Genomic DNA, 16,692 nt, shown 5'->3' with positions numbered 1-16,692 from the left:
TGGTGGGGGTCACCCTCCAGATGTTAAGGTGATGCCCTGGGTTGCCTCTGAGGCCTCCAGAGCCCTGGCCTTCCCAGCCTGCAGCCAGTGTGGCTCCTGGTTGAGGAACCTCGCATTGCCTGCGGGATTGGGGTTTTGAACATGCCCTACCTAGCTTTCCTAGGCCCTTCACTCATTTTTCCTTTTCAGATATTTCAGTTGCCTTTAAGTTACAAAGTTTCTATTTTGTTCCCCCCACGCCTGTTGGAAAACCCTTCCATCCCTCAGTGAGCTGATAACCTGGAGTGCCTGCTTCCCTCCTCCAGGTTCTGGTTGAGTGGCTGTGGCTGTGGGGTTAGCTCTGAGAAGAGACTCCCAGCTTTGCAGTTTTGTGATTTCTCTTTTGTGCCCATTGCCTCCTGGGGCACTGGGCTCCGGTGGTGAGGGGTAGTTGTTGGGGGAGGGAAGAAGAAACTTCTCCCAGCCTGCCTGGTCCTAGAGCAGGGTGCTAGTCCCAGCTGATTTAAATTTTCTCTGCATAAGTGGAATTTTAATTCCTCTCCTTTCTTCCCCCGTTTTTACTGAGTTGAGTCGTTTGGCGGATCCTACGTGCAAACAATATGCAAACTTCCTAGTCATTTGGGAGGAATTCTCAGCCCAGGATTTCAGAGCTTTTTCTCAGGCTCATTTGAGGAAGTTGAAGCTGACCCTGGGGGATGGGGTGCTTTGGGTGGGTGGGTCTGAGGGCCGGTATTCCAGGCAGGGAGAGCTAACGCGTATCCTTAGATCTGCTGTCCCGGCATCTTTCAAAGGGGAGGGCCCAAGGCTTTGCTCTTTAATTCAGATCTGGCCCCAAAACTTGAGGGAGGAGCTGAGAAACAGGAGCCCTTAGCCTGGATTCAAAATAGAAGCTTCTTAAACTTCTCTTCCTTTAAATCCTTAGGAATCCCCATTCACTGTGAGCCCCTGGGGATCTGAGCTGCTGAGGTCAGGGCTTTCCCCGGCTTTGGGTTTTGTTCTCTGTCTCTCTTCGGAGGGGAGTTGTCTTGGCCTCCTCCTCCCCCAAGGCTGCCCTGTGAACTGTTTCCCTGGGCTAGCAGCTTCAGTGGCCTGAGGCCTCTTCTGTCTCCCTTCCGACGGTCGGAGAGGCCTTCTTACCTTGTGGATTACTTTAGTTACCTGCGGATTTGGGGGATGTGAGAATTTATCTCAAGCCCCATCACCTTCATATTCAAGGGTGTATGGTTGGGTCAGATTCACTGGTTTCAGAATTGGGGAAGGACAGAAATTAGAGGCCTCCTTCATCCTCCAGGACTTTGGGTAAGGATTTGGGGACTGTACTAGAAAAACCCCAGAGAGAGAGCGAGCCCATGAATTTTCCTTGGGTCTTGCTATGCCCCCTTTACAGAGCCTTCCCCTGGGGAGCCTCCCTCCCGGTTATCCAGCTGAAGCAAAGACTGTGATGGCTACAGCAGAATTTCACTCTTAAGACAACAAAGCTGTGCCCAGTTCCCTAGTTATTTTGGCACCAAATACACAGTTTCCAGGGAAACCGGCTTTTCCCCCCTCCCCTTCACTATGCAGGATATTACAATAAGATTTTCACTGATGCTCAGCTACAATGAGGGCCCTCCTCCCAGCCTCCTCTCTGGGCCTTCAGATCCTCCCAGGTGGCATTCTTCAATTTTGCAGTCCCTTTACTTTCTGAGCGCAGCTTGGGATGCGTGTCTCTGTCTATCCCTCTTTCTCAGCAATGGCTGGGGCTCTTTTTGTGCGGGGCTCTTTTGAGTCTTCCTCCCCAACCCTCGCTGGCTTTGGGCTGTTGGTTGACAAGTTTGGACCGGTGGGGCGTGCCGAGAATGACTGACTGAGTAGGCAGAGGAGCTGATCGCTGGCATGGCTTCTCTTGGGCTTTGCCTAATCCATTTCCCGATCATTTTCCAAGGAGCTTTTGCTGTACAGCTGGTGCCTGCATCTCCTGGACCCCCTGCCCCTTCGTCCATCAGTTTTCTTCCCCTAACCAACAGATCCTGGTTCATTTGCTCCTTCGTGACTTAACCAACTTGTTTTAATTCAAATATCCAAACAGATTTCAACTATGAGTACGTACAGAGAGAAGCTCTCAGGGTTCCCCTGATATTTCGAGAAAAGGATGGACTGGGAATTAAGTAAGTTGCTGCAACTAATCGCTCCTTCCCCCGTCTTCCTCCCTAACATACTTTATAGCTTGGGATGGATTTCTTCCACCCTCTTCCCACCTCTCATCACTGAGAAGGATCTTTTTTCATGATCTGGGAACAGCATCTCCTTGTTCAAGGCCTAACAAAGGGGTAACACTCTCCAAAGACTGGTCTTTTGCAGGGACTTTGGGCAGAGAGAGGACATAGGGTAATTAAGCAGTGTTGACTTTTTCCCCTGACCCACCCCAGTTATACTCAGTGACCTCCTGCAGAGAACTGTACCTCTCCTCCTTCTCCTTGCTCCAGATCAGGAGACTGAGGTAGAGCCTGAGCTGCAAAGGGACTAGCCAGGCTCTAAGCCCAGACCCAGGGCACCTAGATACATGTTTCTTACGCAGATTCCCACTATGTGTGTTTCCTGGGGTGCCAGTGTCTCCCCTTTCTTTGCCTGCCCCGCAGCCTGCCCCTGCACTATGTCTGTTTTCATTCACTGAGATCTGTCAGAGCTCCAGGTGGGGGAGAGGTCTGGGAGGCAGGCTGGAAGAACAGGTTTGTGCCCCTTGGGCAGGTGTAGGGGAGGAGGCTTGGGGTGTCGTTCCAGGCAGCCTCTCTCCAGCATCTGCTCCCAGACTTGCTCAAGAGTCCATTCCTACGAGTAGGATTTAAACCTTGGGCATCATGGTTAATTAATAGTGAATTGTAGCCCGTATTACCACATCCCTGGAACTGGTACAATGCGTGTCTTTTTTTCCCTCTGAACTTAAAGGGGTCCGTCCCACTTTGCATACAACTCCTTATGGAGAGTATTTTCTAGAGGGAGAAAGAGACCTAGAGAGGACTACCCACCCTAAAAGAAAGCAGGCGTTTGAATGTCTAGCCCTGGCCTTTACTTTTGACCCTGCACTTCCGGCTTCCCTGGAAAAATGGAGTGGACAGTGGTTGTCCCAACCTCTGCTGAGGTTCAGGTTTGAGTTGCCTCTTAGGATAGGGAAGGGCCTCAGTGGTTCTGGGGTGACCCTCCCTGCAGACATCAACTGGTCTACTTCCCTCCCTCTGGATGGTCTCATTTTGAGTTCCCAAACCGAGGGCAAAGGGCCTCTCTTGGAAAAATGGCTTCCCCCCGGGCCCAGGGTAGAGTCTAGCTTTGTTGTTTCTGGCCTCTCACCAAACGTCTGTGCTCCTCTTTCCCCAGGATGCCTGACCCTGATTTCACAGTCCGAGACGTCAAACTCCTAGTGGGTAAGTCGCTTGCCGTGTGTGTGGCTCAGAGATGCTGAAGTAGGGAAGGGGAAAGAGGCGGTCACCGCCTGCCCATTTAGACTTTTAACTGCCTCTGAAAACAAAGTCCCCACGGGAGGAGGCAGGAGCAGGTGTGAGCTGCAACCGTTTCATCCTGGAGAACAGGTAGGATTGCAAAGTCATAAGAAGCTGTATCAGAGGGCGTTTGCCAGTACGCAGTTTTATGAGGCCCATTTGGACACTGCCTCCAGCCTGGGTGTCAGCGATGCAATCTGAGATCTCTCCTCCGCATTTGTTTGTGGGTTGCCAGGTAAACACTGGGTGCTTTATGATCCCTCATAGACTTTCAGGCTTTTGAAGGGAGGGGCTATTCCTCCTGCTTCCTTGGGGTTCTGGACCGGCCTGGGGGAGGCCTTGGAACTTCGAGCTCAGCAAATGCACATGAGCTCCCTGAGCACCTGCAGGTGGCTGATGACTTAGTACTCTGGATGCTCGGCCAGGTGGTAGGTGGCATTTCACATCTTACAGGCAGTTGTTCAATCAATCTATTCTTTCTAGAAAAACACTTTTTGGCTACTTGGTGGCCAAGGTCAGAGTTGCGAACGGATGGATAAGTTCCTTGCTCTCTTGGTGGGTACAAGAGGCAGTCAAGAAGTAAACAGTAGGCTGAGGTGGTGGCTCACGCCTGTAATCCCAGCCCTTTGGGAGGCTGAGGCAGGAGGATCACAAGGTCAAGATTTAGAGACCAGCCTGGCCAACATGGTGAAACCCCGTCTCTACTAAAAATACAAAAACTAGCCGGGCATGGTGACGGGCGCCTGTAGTCCAAGCTATTTGGGAGGCTGAGGCCGGAGAATAGCTTGAACCTGGGAGGCAGAGGTTGTGGTGAGCCAAGATCGCGCCACTGCACTCTAGCCTGGGCGATGGAGCGAGACTCCGTCTCCAAAAAAAAAAAAAAAAATAGCCAGGTGTGGTGGTGTGTGCCTGTAGTTGTAGCTACTTGGGAGGCTGTGACGGGAGGATTGCTTGAGCCCAGGAGTTCCTGCCTGCAGGCCATGATTGCGTCACTTCATTCCAGCCTGGGCAACAGAGCAGGACCCTGTCTCTAAAGTAAATAATAGTGATAAAATGCAATGTCTTTTCTGATGGTGACAGGGCTATGTAGAAATAAACAGAATAATGGCATGGCACGTGGTGGGGCTGCATTTTAGACAGGGTGGTCAGGGAGGGCCTCTCTGGGATGAAGGGGGCATTTGAACAGAGACCTGACTGATGAGAATCAGCTGTGGGAAAAGACATTCTAGGCTGAAGGAAGAGCAAGGGCACCCAGAAGGTGGGGATAAACTTGGAGTGTGGAGGAACTGAGTGAGTGAGTGAGTGAGTGAGTGAGTGAGTGAGAAAGCTGCAGAAGAGGTGGCAGAGGCCCCGGAGCTGGGATGTGAAGGCCTCCCAGGGCCCTGTAGGGAATTTAGGTTTGACTTCTAGTGTGTTGGAAAGCCACTGGGGAGCTTTAAAGTGGGGTGAAGGGAGTATCTCTGTGATCTGATTATTTTCTTGGGATGGGTTTGAAACGTTTTTATTTAATTTTATTTGTATGTTTTAGAGACCAGTCTCGTGCTTTTGTCCCAGCTAGAGTGCAGTGGCATGATTATGACTCACCATAGCCTGCAACTCCTGGGCCTAAGTGATCCTTCCGCCTTAGCCTCGAGAATAGCTGGGACCACAGGCATGTACCACCACACCCAGTTATTTATTTTTGTAGAGATGGGGTCTTGCTACGTTGCCCAGGCTGGTCTTGAACCATGCACCTGGTCACATTTAAAAAACTGAGATGAGCGCCCGGGCGCTGTGGCTCACACCTGTAATCCCAGCACTTTGGGAGGCTGACGCGGGTGAATCACAAGGTCAGGGGTTCGAGACCAGTCTGGCCAACATGGTGAAACGCCGTCTCTACTAAAAATACAAAAAATTAGCTGGGTGTAGTGGCGGGTGGCTGTAATCCCAGCTACTCAGGAGGCTGAGGCAGGAGAATCGCTTGAACCCAGGAGGCAGAGGTTGCAGTGAGCCAAGATCGTGCCACTGCACTCCAGCCCAGGTGACAGAGTAAGACACCGTCTCAAAAAAAAAAAAAAAAAAAAAAAAAAAATTGAGATGATATTCACATACTATAAAAGTTGTCACTTAACCATTTTAAAATGTACAAGTTCGTTGGGTGCAGTGGCTCACACCTATAATCTCAGCGCTGTGGGAGGTCGAGGCAGGCAGATCACTTGAGGTCAGGAGTTCAAGACCAGCCTGGCTAACATGGCGAAACCCCATCTCTGCTAAAAATACAAAAATTCACCAGGTGTAGGGGCACATTCCTGTAATACCAGCTACTTGGGAGGCTGAGGCAGGAGAATCACTTGAACCTGCGAGGCAGAGGTTCCAGTGAGCTGAGATCGCACCACTGCACTCCAGCTTGAGTGACAGAGTGAGACTTTCCCCAGGAAAGAAAAGGCACAAGTCGTTGGTTTTAGTATATTTACAATGCTGTATAACCATCCCCACTCAATTCCAGAATATTTCTATCACCCCAAAAAGAAACCCTGTATCTCTCAGTTCCCCCATCGCTCAGATTAGCACGACCACTAATCTGCCTTGTGTGTCTGTGAAGTTGCTGATTCCGGACATTTCATTCAAATGGAATCATAGAACACACAATCCTTTATGTCTGGCTCCTTTCACTTGGCGTCATGTTTTCAAGGCTCATCCATGTTGTAGCATGAGGCAGCACTTCACTCTTTTTCTTGGCTGAATAATATTCCATTGTATGGATAGACTACATTTTGTTTATCCAAAAACATTTGTTTTTGGACCACAGTTGTTGATGGACATTTTGGTTGTTTCTACTTTTTGGCTGTTATGAATAATGTTGCTAAAAATATTCACATACAAGTTTTTGTTGAACATACATTTTCACTTGGGTATATCCTTAGGAGCAGAATTGCTGGATCACGTGGTAACTGTGTTTCACTTACTGAGGAACTGCCAGACTGTTTACCAAAGCAGCTGTGTCATTTTACACTCCCATAAGCAGTGTGTGGGGGTTCTGGTTTCCCTACATCCTTGCTAACACTTGTTATTGTCTGTCTTTGACGATCGCCATGCTAGTGGCTCTGCAGTGAGGTCATTTGATTGAAGTTTTGTAGACGCCAACTCTGGTGTCTGTGTGTAGGATGAAAGCAGCCGGCTGGTGTGTCAGATGTGTCAGATGATCCAGCCAGAATAATTGACCTAAAAGCATGTCAAAGATATGCAGGCTCGATGCAGTGGCTCACACCTGTAGTTCCAGAACTTTGGAAGGCCAAGGTGGGAGGATCGCTTGAGGCCAGGAGTTCAAGACCAGCCTGGGGAGCATGGCAAAACCTTGTCTCTACAAAAAACACAAAAATGGCCAGGCGCAATGGCTCACACTTGTAATCCCAGCACTTTCGGAGGCCGAGGTGGACGGACCACCTGAGGTCAGGAGTTTGAGACCAGCCTGGCTAACATGGTAAAACCCTGTCTCTACTAAAAATACAAAAAAATCAGCCAGGAATGGTGGCGGGCGCCTATAATCCCAGCTAGTTGAGGGGCTGAGGTAGGAGAATTGCCTGAACCCTGGAGGCAGAGGTTGCAGTGAGCAGAGATTGGCCGTGGCACTCCAACCTGGGCAACAAGAGCGATACTCTGTCTCAAAAAAAAAAAAAAACAAAAAACCCCACAAAACCCCAAAACACAAAAATTAGCTGGGCTTGGTGGCATGTGTCGGTAGTCCCAGCTACTCAGGAGGCTGAGGTGGGACAGATCACTTGAGCCTAGGAGTTTGAGGCTGTAGTGAGCCAAGATCACACCACTGCACTCCACTGCACTCTGTCAGGGCAACAGAGCGAGATCCTGTCTCAAAAAAAAAAGAAAGAACAGAAAAAAGAAAGCAGGAACAGTCATCCAGCCCCACTCCCTTGGTATTTCTGTGATGGTCAAATGGAGCGATGAATGTTCAAGTGCTTTGCAGAGGGACAGCTGCTCTGGACTCTGAGGGAGGCTGCTGACTGCAGTTGGCATGGGGAATTATGCCCATTTCGGTCTCTGAGCTGCACACAGGCTTCCAGAGAGTGGTGATAGGGCACATTTGTTATAAGTGACCTAAGTGACAAATGTAACTCTAGCTGTCCTAAGCAAAAGGGAATTCATAGGCTTAGGTCGTAAGTTCAGCATGTAACCTCCAGGGACAAATATGTCTGGATGCTCCAAAGTGATCTTGAGAAGTTGAGTCTGTTTCTCCTTTCTGCTTCCCACTTCCACTCCCTCTTTCCGCTTCATTCTTGGCAGGCTTCCCCCCATGGGAGGGTAGGGAGGGTGGGTGAAGAAGGGGCCCACAGCAGCTTCAGGCGTCTATCCTGCCAGCTCAGGGTCCTTCCCAAACCCTCGGTTGTTCCCTTAAATGCCTCTGGATTGGCTCTGACAGTCTTAGCACAGCCTTGAGCCAAACTGGAGCTGCTGGCTGGGGTCAGCCCAGCAGAACCACGTGGACTGAAAGTGGGGAAGCAGTGATTCTCCAGGGTTGCTGGGTGACATAAACACAGCCCTAACAGACGTGACAGTTCTGCTTTGGAGGGCAGTGTGTGGGGAAGGCTGGGCCAGCCCTCCCCTCCAAGTCATTGCGGGGTCGCAGCCTCTGTCTTGCAGCCTCTGTCTTCCAGTGTCTTACCTTGCCCTGGGCGCTGCACCATGGGAGGTGGCTGTTTGAGAAAGGGACTTGTGCACTACCAGGTGTTCAGGCCACAACTTGGGGCCGCAGACTCTTCTCTAATGTCTTAAAATCAGGCTTTTCTCCATCAGCAGTCTGTTCTAAGCTCCAAGCCTTTTTTTTTTTTTTTTTTTCCCCAAAAAGGCAGTTTCCATTTCTGTAACACTGTACCCTTAAAAAAAACCCATTCATTGAAGTATAATATACATACAGAAAAGTGCACATATGGTAACCACGTAGCTCGATTAATTTTAACAAACTGAACACATCAGGGTAACCAATACCCAGAATCCTCTGCATCTGCCCATGTAGTCTCCGCCCTCCACTGCTAGTGAACTTGACTTCTAGCCCCATGGATGAGTTGTGCCTGTTTTCACATTTTATGCCAGTGAAATCGTGGAGGATGTCTTCTTTAGTTTTGGCTTCTTTTGCTTAGCTTTGTGTTTATACAATTCATCTATATTGTTTGTTGTGTATATTTATAGATTTCTTTTTGTGTGTTTGTGTGTGTGTGTTTTGTTTGCTTTTTTTGATGTTTTGAGAATGAGTTTCAGGCCGGGCGCGGTGGCTCAAGCCTGTAATCCCAGCACTTTGGGAGGCCGAGACGGGCAGGTCACGAGGTCAGGAGATCGAGACCATCCTGGCTAATACGGTGAAACCCCGTCTCTACTAAAAAAATACAAAAAACTAGCTGGGCGAGGTGGCGGGCGCCTGTAGTCCCAGCTACTCGGGACGCTGAGGCAGGAGAATGGCGTGAACCCAGGACGCGGAGCTTGCAGTGAGCTGAGATCCGGCCACTGCACTCCAGCCTGGGCGACAGAGCGAGACTCCGTCTCAAAAAAAAAAAAAAAAAAAAAAGAGAATGAGGTTTCACTCTTCTTGCCCAGGCTGGAGTGCAGTGGCACCGTCGTGGCTCACTGCATCCTCTGCTTCCTGAGTTCAAACGTTTCTCCTGCCTCAGCCTCCTGATTAGCTGGAATTAGAGGCGCCCACCACCATGCTTTTGTATTTTTCATAGAGATGAGATTTCACCATGTTGCCCAGGCTGTTCTCAAGCTTCTGGGCTCAAGCAATTCTCCTGCTTTGACCTCCCAAAGTGCTGGGGTTACAGGTGTGAGCCACTGCACCTGGCCTTTGTTTCATGATTGGATATCCTCTGAATGTCTCATCAGGTCTTTTCTCCATTATTTCAAAGGGTTGTCTCTTATTAATTGTAAGGTGTATTTGTTTGCTTGAGCTGCCATAACAAAGTACTACGGATGGGGGCTTCAAGAACAATTTATTTTCTTAGGCCGGGTGCAGTGATTCATGCCTATAATCCCAGCACTTTGGGAGGCTGAGGTGGGCGGATCACCTGAGGTCAAAAGTTCCAGGTCGGCCTGGCCAACATGGTGAAACTCAGTGTCTACTAAAAATACAAAAATTAGCCAGGAATGGTGGTGCGCACCTGTAATCCCAGCTGCTCCTGAGGCTGAGGCAGGAGAATTGCTTGAACCCGGGAGGTGGAGGTTACAATGAGCCGAGACTGCACCACTACACTCCAGCCTGGGTGACATAGTGAGACTCCATCTCAAAAAAAAAAAAAAAAAAAAAAAGGAAAAGAAAAAAAAAAGAAATGTATTTTCTTACAATTTTGGAGATAAGAAATAAGAAATCTGAGATCAAGGTGGCAGCAGGTGTGTTTTCTCTGAAGGCCTCTCTCCTTGGCTTGTAGATGGCTGTCTTCTCTCTGCCCTCATGTGGTTTTCCATTTGCATGTCTGTCCTAAACTCTTCTGCTTTTTTATAGAGACGGGTCTTGCTTTGTTGCCCAAACTGTTCTCAAACTCCTGGGCTCAAGTGATCCTCCCGCCTCGCCATCGCAAAGTGCTGCAATTGCATGCGTGAGCCACGGTGCCCAGCCCCTAAACTCGTCTTCTTTTTTTTTTTTTTTTGAGACAGAGTCTCGCTCTGTCACCCAGGCTGGCATGCAGTGACCGGATCTCAGCTCACTGCAAGCTCCGCCTCCCGGGTTTACGCCATTCTCCTGCCTCAGCCTCCTGAGTAGCTGGGACTACAGGCGCCCGCCAACTCACCCGGCTAGTTTTTTGTATTTTTTAGTAGAGACGGGGTTTCACCGTGTTAGCCAGGATGGGTTTTTTGTATTTTTTAGTAGAGACGGGGTTTCACTGTGTTAGCCAGGAAGGTCTCGATCTCCTGACCTTGTGATCTGCCCGTCTCAGCCTCCCAAAGTGCTGGGATTACAGGCTTGAGCCACTGCGCCCGGCCTAAACTCTTTTAAGGACACCAGTCATATTAGATGAGGGCTCACCCTAAAGATGTCATTTTCACTTAATTACCTTTTTAAAGACCCTATCTCCAAATATGGTCACATTCTGAGGTGCTGGGGGTGAGGGCTTCAACATATTAATATATACATTTTATAGGTGGACACAATTGAGACTATAATGTAAGAGTTCTTTATATATTCTGGATGTGAGTCTTTTGTCGGATAAATATGTATATATATATTCCCAGGCAGGGGGTGGTGGCTCATGCCTATAATCCTAACACTTTGGGAGGCTGAGGTGGGCAGATTACCAGAGGTCAGGAGTTTGAGACCAGCCTGGCCAAACCTCATCTCTATTAAAAATACAAAAATGAGAGGCCAGGCGTGGTGGCTCACACCTGTAATCCCAGCTACTCAGGAGGCTGAGGCAGGAGAATCATCTGAACCTGGGAGGTGGAGGTTGCAATGAGCTGAGATTGCACCACTGCATCCAGCCTGGGTGACAGAACAAGCCTCCGTCTCAAAAAAAAAACCAAACAAAAAAAAAAAAACCAATAACTCCCACTTTGTGGGTTGTCTTTTCACATTTCTAAAAAGGTGTCTTGGAATGAGCAGAAGTTTTGTTTTGTTTGTTTGTTTCAAGACAGAGTCTTGCTCTGTAGCCCAGGCTGGAGTGCAGTGGCGTGATCTTGTCTCACTGCAACCTCTGCCTCTTGGATTCAAGTGATTCTCCTGCCTCAGCCTTCTGAATAGCTGGGATTACAGGCACCTACCACCATGCCTGGCTAATTTTTATTTATATGTTTATTTTTGAGATGGAATTTCGCTCTTGTCCAGGCTGGAGTGTAATGGCGTGATCTCGGCTCACTGCAACCTCCGCCTCCTGGTTCAGGTGATTCTCCTGCCTCAGCCTCCCGAGTAGCTAGGATTACAGACACCCGCCACCATGCCCAGCTAATTTTTATATTTTTAGTAGAGACAGGGTTTTACCACGTTGGCCAGAACGGTCTCGAACTCCTGGCCTCAGGTGATCTGCCTGCCTCAGCCAGGCGTGAGCCACCACGCCCAACCAATTTTTGTATTTTGAGTAGAGATGGAGATTCACCATGTTGGCCAGGCTGGTCTTGAACTCCTGACATTGTGATCCTCCCGCCTCAGCCTCCTAAAGTGTTGGGATTATAGGTGTGAGCCGCTGTGCCTGGCCTAGAAGTTCTTAATTTTAACACAGACTATTTAGCTCTGCTGGTTGCATTAATTCTTGCTGTGTCTTGCTTAAGAAAATTTTGCCTACTCTAAGGTCATGAAAATATTCACGTTTTTCTCAAAAAGCCTTATTGTTTGAACGATCATACTTTGATCTATAGTTCATCTGGAATAGATTTTTTCTGTCTGGTGGAAGATGAGGTCAGGGTCTCCCCTTTTTTCCCATATGGATGTCCAGTTGACCCAGCACTATTATTATTTAAAAAAAATATATCCTGGGCCGGGTGCGGTGGCTCACACCTGTAATCCCAGCACTTCGGGAGGTTGAGGCAGACGGATCAGAAGGTCAGAGGATCAAACTATCCTGACTAACACGGTGAAACGCTGTCTCTACTAAAAATACAAAAAATTAGCCAGGCATGGTGGCGGGCGCCTGTAGTCCCACTTACTCGGGAGGCTGAGGCAGGGAGGATGGCGTGAACCCAGGAGGCGGAGCTTGCAGTGAGCCGAGATTGCACCACTGCACTCTAGCCCGGGTGACAGAGCGAGACTGTCTCAAAAAAAAAAAAAAAAAAATCCTGACTGTGTACGGTGGCTCACGCCTGTAATCCCAGCACTTTGGGAGGCCAAGGTGGGCGGATCACCTGAGGTCAGGAGTTCAAGACCAGCCTGGCCAACATGGTGAAACGCTGTCTCTACTAAGAATACAAAAAATAAGCTGACTGTGGTGGCAGGTGCTTGTAATCCCAGCTACTTGGGAGGCTAAGGCAGGAGAATTGCTTGAACCCAGGAGGCAGAGGTTGCAGTGAGCTGAGATCGCACCACTGCACTCCAGCCTGGGTGACAGAGTGAGACTCCATCTCAGAAAAAAGAAAAAAAAATCCTCTTGGCCAGGCACAGTGGCTCGCATGTGTAATCCTAGCACTTTGGGAGGCCAAGGTGGGCAGATCACCTAAGGTTGGGAGTTCGAGACCAGCCTGACTAACGTGGAGAAACCCCCGTCTTTACTAAAAATACAAAATTAGCTGGGCGTGGTGGCGCATGCCTATAATCCTAGCTACTCGGGAAGGCTGAGTCAGGAGAATCACTTGAACCCGGGAGGTGGAGGTTGCGGTCTGCTGAGATCACACCATTGCATTACATCCTGGGCAACAAGAGTGAAACTCTGTCCTAAAAAAAAAAAAATCCTCTCCCCATTGGCAATGAAGTCTTGTTTTGTCATAAAAGAGGTGACTCCGTTTGTGTGGGTCAGTTCCTGGCTGGTGTGTCCGTTATGAAGCCAGTACCACACTGTCTTAACCAGCTTCATGATAGGGCTCACTATGTGATAAGTTCTTCAGCTTTGTTCTTTTTCAAGATTTCCTTTTCAGGCCAGGCGCAGTGGCTTAAACCCGTAATACTAGCACTTTGGGAGGCCTAGGAGGGAGGATCACTTGAGTCCAGGAGTTTGAGACCAACCTGGGTAACATGATGAAACCATGTCTTTAGGAAAAAAAACAAAAATTAGCTGGGTGTGGTGGTGCGCGCCTGTAATCCCAGCTACTCTCCTACCCAGCTGAAGCAGGAGAATTGCTTGAATCCCAGAGGCGGAGGCTACAGTGAGGCGAGATCACACCACTGTACTCCAGCCTGGGCGACAGAGAGGGATCCTGTCTCAAAAAAATAAGAAAAAGAAAAAAGAAAAAAAAAAAAAGATTGCCTTGTCATGTGACCCTTTGTGTTTCCATATGAATTTTTTTTTTTTTTTTTTTTGAGACGGAGTCTCGCTCTGCCGTCCAGGCTGGATGGAGTACAGTGGCCGGATCTCAGCTCACTGCAAGTTCCGCCTCCCGGGTTTACGCCATTCTCCTGCCTCAGCCTCCCAAGTAGCTTGGACTACAGGTGCCCGCCACTTCGCCCGGCTAGTTTTTTGTATTTTTTTTAGTAGAGACGGGGTTTCACCGTGTTAGCCAGGATGGTCTCGATCTCCTGACCTCGTGATCCGCCCGTCTCGGCCTCCCAAAGTGCTGGGATTACAGGCTTGAGCCACCCCGCCCAGCCTTCCATATGAATCTTAAAATCACCTTGTCCATGTTTCTTTAAAGGTTGCTGTAATTTTGATTGGAATCTTGTTGATTCTGTGGATCACTTGGGGAACTTTTTATCATACTGAGTTTTCTATTCAGTGAATGTGGCATATTGTTCCCTTGATTTGTAGGGTTTTTGTAGAAGACTTGCAGGTCTTCTTAGGTTCATTCCTAGGTATTTGATTTTTGGGGGTGTTGCTATTTTAAGTGAAGCAATTATGCCATCTATTAACAATTGCAGTTTTGTTTCTTTTTTCCAATCTTTATGCCTTTTAAAAAAATTTATTTTATTTTATTTTATATATTTTTTGAGACAGAGTCTTGCTCTGTCGCCCAGGCTGGAGTGCAGTGGGGCGATCTTGGCTCACTGCAAGCTCCACCTCCCGGGTTCACGCCGTTCTCCTGCCTCATCCTCCTGAGTAGCTGGGACTGCAGGCATGTGTCACCACGCCCGGCAATTTTTTTGTACTTTTAGTAGAGACGGGGTTTCCCTGTGTTAGCCAGGATGGTCTTGATCTCCTGACCTCGTGATCCACCTGCTTTGGCCTCCCAAAGTGCTGGGATTACAGGCTTGAGCCACAGGGCCCGGCCTCTTTATGTCTTTTAATATATTTCCTTGTTTTATTGCACTGGTTGGGACCTCCACAGTATGCTCTTTGTTGTGGGGGGTCCTGCTCTGTTGCCGAGGCTGGAATCTAGTTGTGTGATTACAGCTCACTGCCGCCTCAACCTCCTGGCCTCAAATGATTCTCCCACCTTAACCTCCCAAGTAGCTGGGACTACAGGTGCGCCACCATGCCCAGATCATTTTTAAATGCTTTGTAGAGGCAGGATTTCCTTACGTTGCCTAGGTTTGTCTTTTTTTTTTAATTCCTTTTTTTTTTTTGAGATGGAGTCTCACTCTGTTGCCCAGTATGAAGTGCAGTGGTGTGATCTGGGCTTACTGCAACCTCTGCCTCGTGGGTTCAGGTGATTCTCCTGCCTCAGCTTCCCAAGTAGCTGGGGTTAGCTACTTCTTGTATTTTTAGTAGAGACGGGGTTTCACCACGTTGGCCAGGCTGGTCTCAAACTCCTGACCTCAGGTGATCCACCCACCTCAGCCTCCCAAACTGCCAGGATTACAGGCGTGAGCCACCGAACCTGGCCCCCCCTTTTTTTTTTTTTTTTTTGAGATAGCATCTCACTCTGTCGCCCACGCTGCAGTGCAGTGTCACGATCGTAGCTCGCTGCAGACTTGACCTTCTGGGTTCAAGTGGTCCTCCCGCCTTACCCTCCCTAGTAGCCGGGACTATGGGCATGCACGGCTAATTGTTTTTATTTTTTATTTTTTGTAGAGATGAGTCTTGCTATGTTGCCCAGGCTGCTCGCAATCTCACAGGCCCAAGCGATCCACCCACCTTAGCCTTCCAAGTAGCTGGGATTACAGGCGAGAGCCATTGCACCAGGGCCCGCATATTATGACTTTATTGGATTTCTCTCCAGTGAGAGAATCCAAGGCAACTGATGCTTTCTTTGGCCCTTTGCTTGAATCTTCATGACAAATGATTTCATCCAGTATTCATGCAATTGTACTAATAATCACCTATCTTTTATCACATATGTGCCATAGGGCTTCACTTCGTTCTCCTCAATAGTCATATGAATTAGGTGTTCATTTTTCCAGGTCGTCCTCCTCCTCCTCCTCCTCCTCTCACCCCTCCTCCTCCTCCTCCTCTTCCTCCTCCTCCATGCTTTCTTCCCTTACAGATTTACTGGGTGTCTGTATTGTGTCTGGCCTGGTACTAGTCACGAGCTGTGGATCTTGCCCTTGATGGACCGTATTTTGGAGAAAAACTAAGTTCTCACCCCTTGGAAATCAAAACTGGCTGACTTGTCCCCAGACTATTTGTTTTGAGACAGAGTCTCACTCTGTTGCTCAGGCTGGAGTACAGTGGCCCCATCTCGGCTCACTGCAACCTCCGCCTCCCAGGTTTAAGCGATTCTCCTAGCTCAGCCTCCTGAGTAGCTGGGATTACAGGCTTGCACCACCACACCTTGCTAATTTTTTGTATTTTTAGTAGAGATGGGGTTTCGCCATGTTGGCCAGGCTGGTCTCAAACTCCTGACCTCAGGTGATCTGTCCGCCTTGGCCTCCCAAAGTGCTGGGATTACAGGTGTGAGCCACTGTGCCCGCCAGACCTTTTTTAAGTCCCCCCCGCCCACCCCCAAGATGGAGTCACGGAAAAAAAGTCACCCAGGCTGGAGAGCAGTGGCTCGATCTCGGCTCACTGCAACCTCTGCCGTCCGGGTTCAAGCTTCTCCTGCCTCAGCCTCCTGAGTAGCTGGGATTACAGGCTCGCGCCACCACACCCGGCTAAGTTTTGTACTTTTAGTAGAGACGGGGTTTTGCCATGTTGGCCAGGCTGGTCTTGAACTCCTGACCTCAGGTGATCCGCCCACCTCAGCCTCCCAAAATGTTGGGATTACAGGCGTGAGCCACCGCGTCCAACCTTAAATTGGTTTAAAATCACAGAGTTTTTCCATTTGAAGCTCGGGAAGGAGTCTTAGAGTTCTTCCAGTCCTACTTCCCCATTTCACAAACGGGAAAAGCTGAGGTCTGGAGACAAATGCTTTTTGAGTTGCTCAGATAGTACTTGGCACATCAGAATCACATGTGGGTTTGAATTTCAGTGATTAGGAGAACACAATGCTTCTGATAGACCCCCAGAAGAAAAACAACTTGGGGAGTGGGTACAGATGGGTGTGGTTCAGGGCACATTGAGTTGGATCTCACGAGGGAGGTCAAGGCCAGACCGGCAGGTAGGGGAGGCATCCAATTGCCAGGACAGATAGAAATGCAGGGAGAAGGACCAGGCGCGGTGGCGCATCCCTGGAACCCCAGCACTTTGGGAGGCCAAGGCGGGCGAATCACTTGAACTCCGGCCTCACTGCTGTTTCAAAACAGTAGAGCAGAGTCGGATTTGAACCTCTGAGCAGTGCTCTTGCT

General features: G+C 49.1%; 1 protein-coding gene across 13 annotated transcripts in view; it reads left to right on the top strand.

Annotated features, from left to right (window-relative positions):
• The window catches only part of KDM2B (lysine demethylase 2B), a 156,519-nt gene that overhangs the window by 4,352 nt on the left and 135,475 nt on the right, over positions 1–16,692 (top strand). For 12 of the 13 annotated variants that reach the window (XM_077955463.1, XM_077955461.1, XM_077955467.1 and 9 more), the window contains 2 exons: positions 2,069–2,147; positions 3,352–3,398. In XM_077955463.1, the coding sequence (XP_077811589.1) occupies positions 2,069–2,147; positions 3,352–3,398 (126 nt within the window). Of the gene's footprint in view, positions 1–2,068; positions 2,148–3,351; positions 3,399–13,401; positions 13,522–16,692 lie in introns of those variants that run through there. The other variant, XM_077955474.1, reaches the window with a different exon arrangement.

Source organism: Macaca mulatta, chromosome 11, assembly GCF_049350105.2.
Source record: "Macaca mulatta isolate MMU2019108-1 chromosome 11, T2T-MMU8v2.0, whole genome shotgun sequence".
NCBI classification, from domain to species: domain Eukaryota; kingdom Metazoa; phylum Chordata; class Mammalia; order Primates; family Cercopithecidae; genus Macaca; species Macaca mulatta.
Note: the sequence above shows the minus strand (reverse complement) of the source record. Positions and strands in the feature narration are given on the sequence as shown.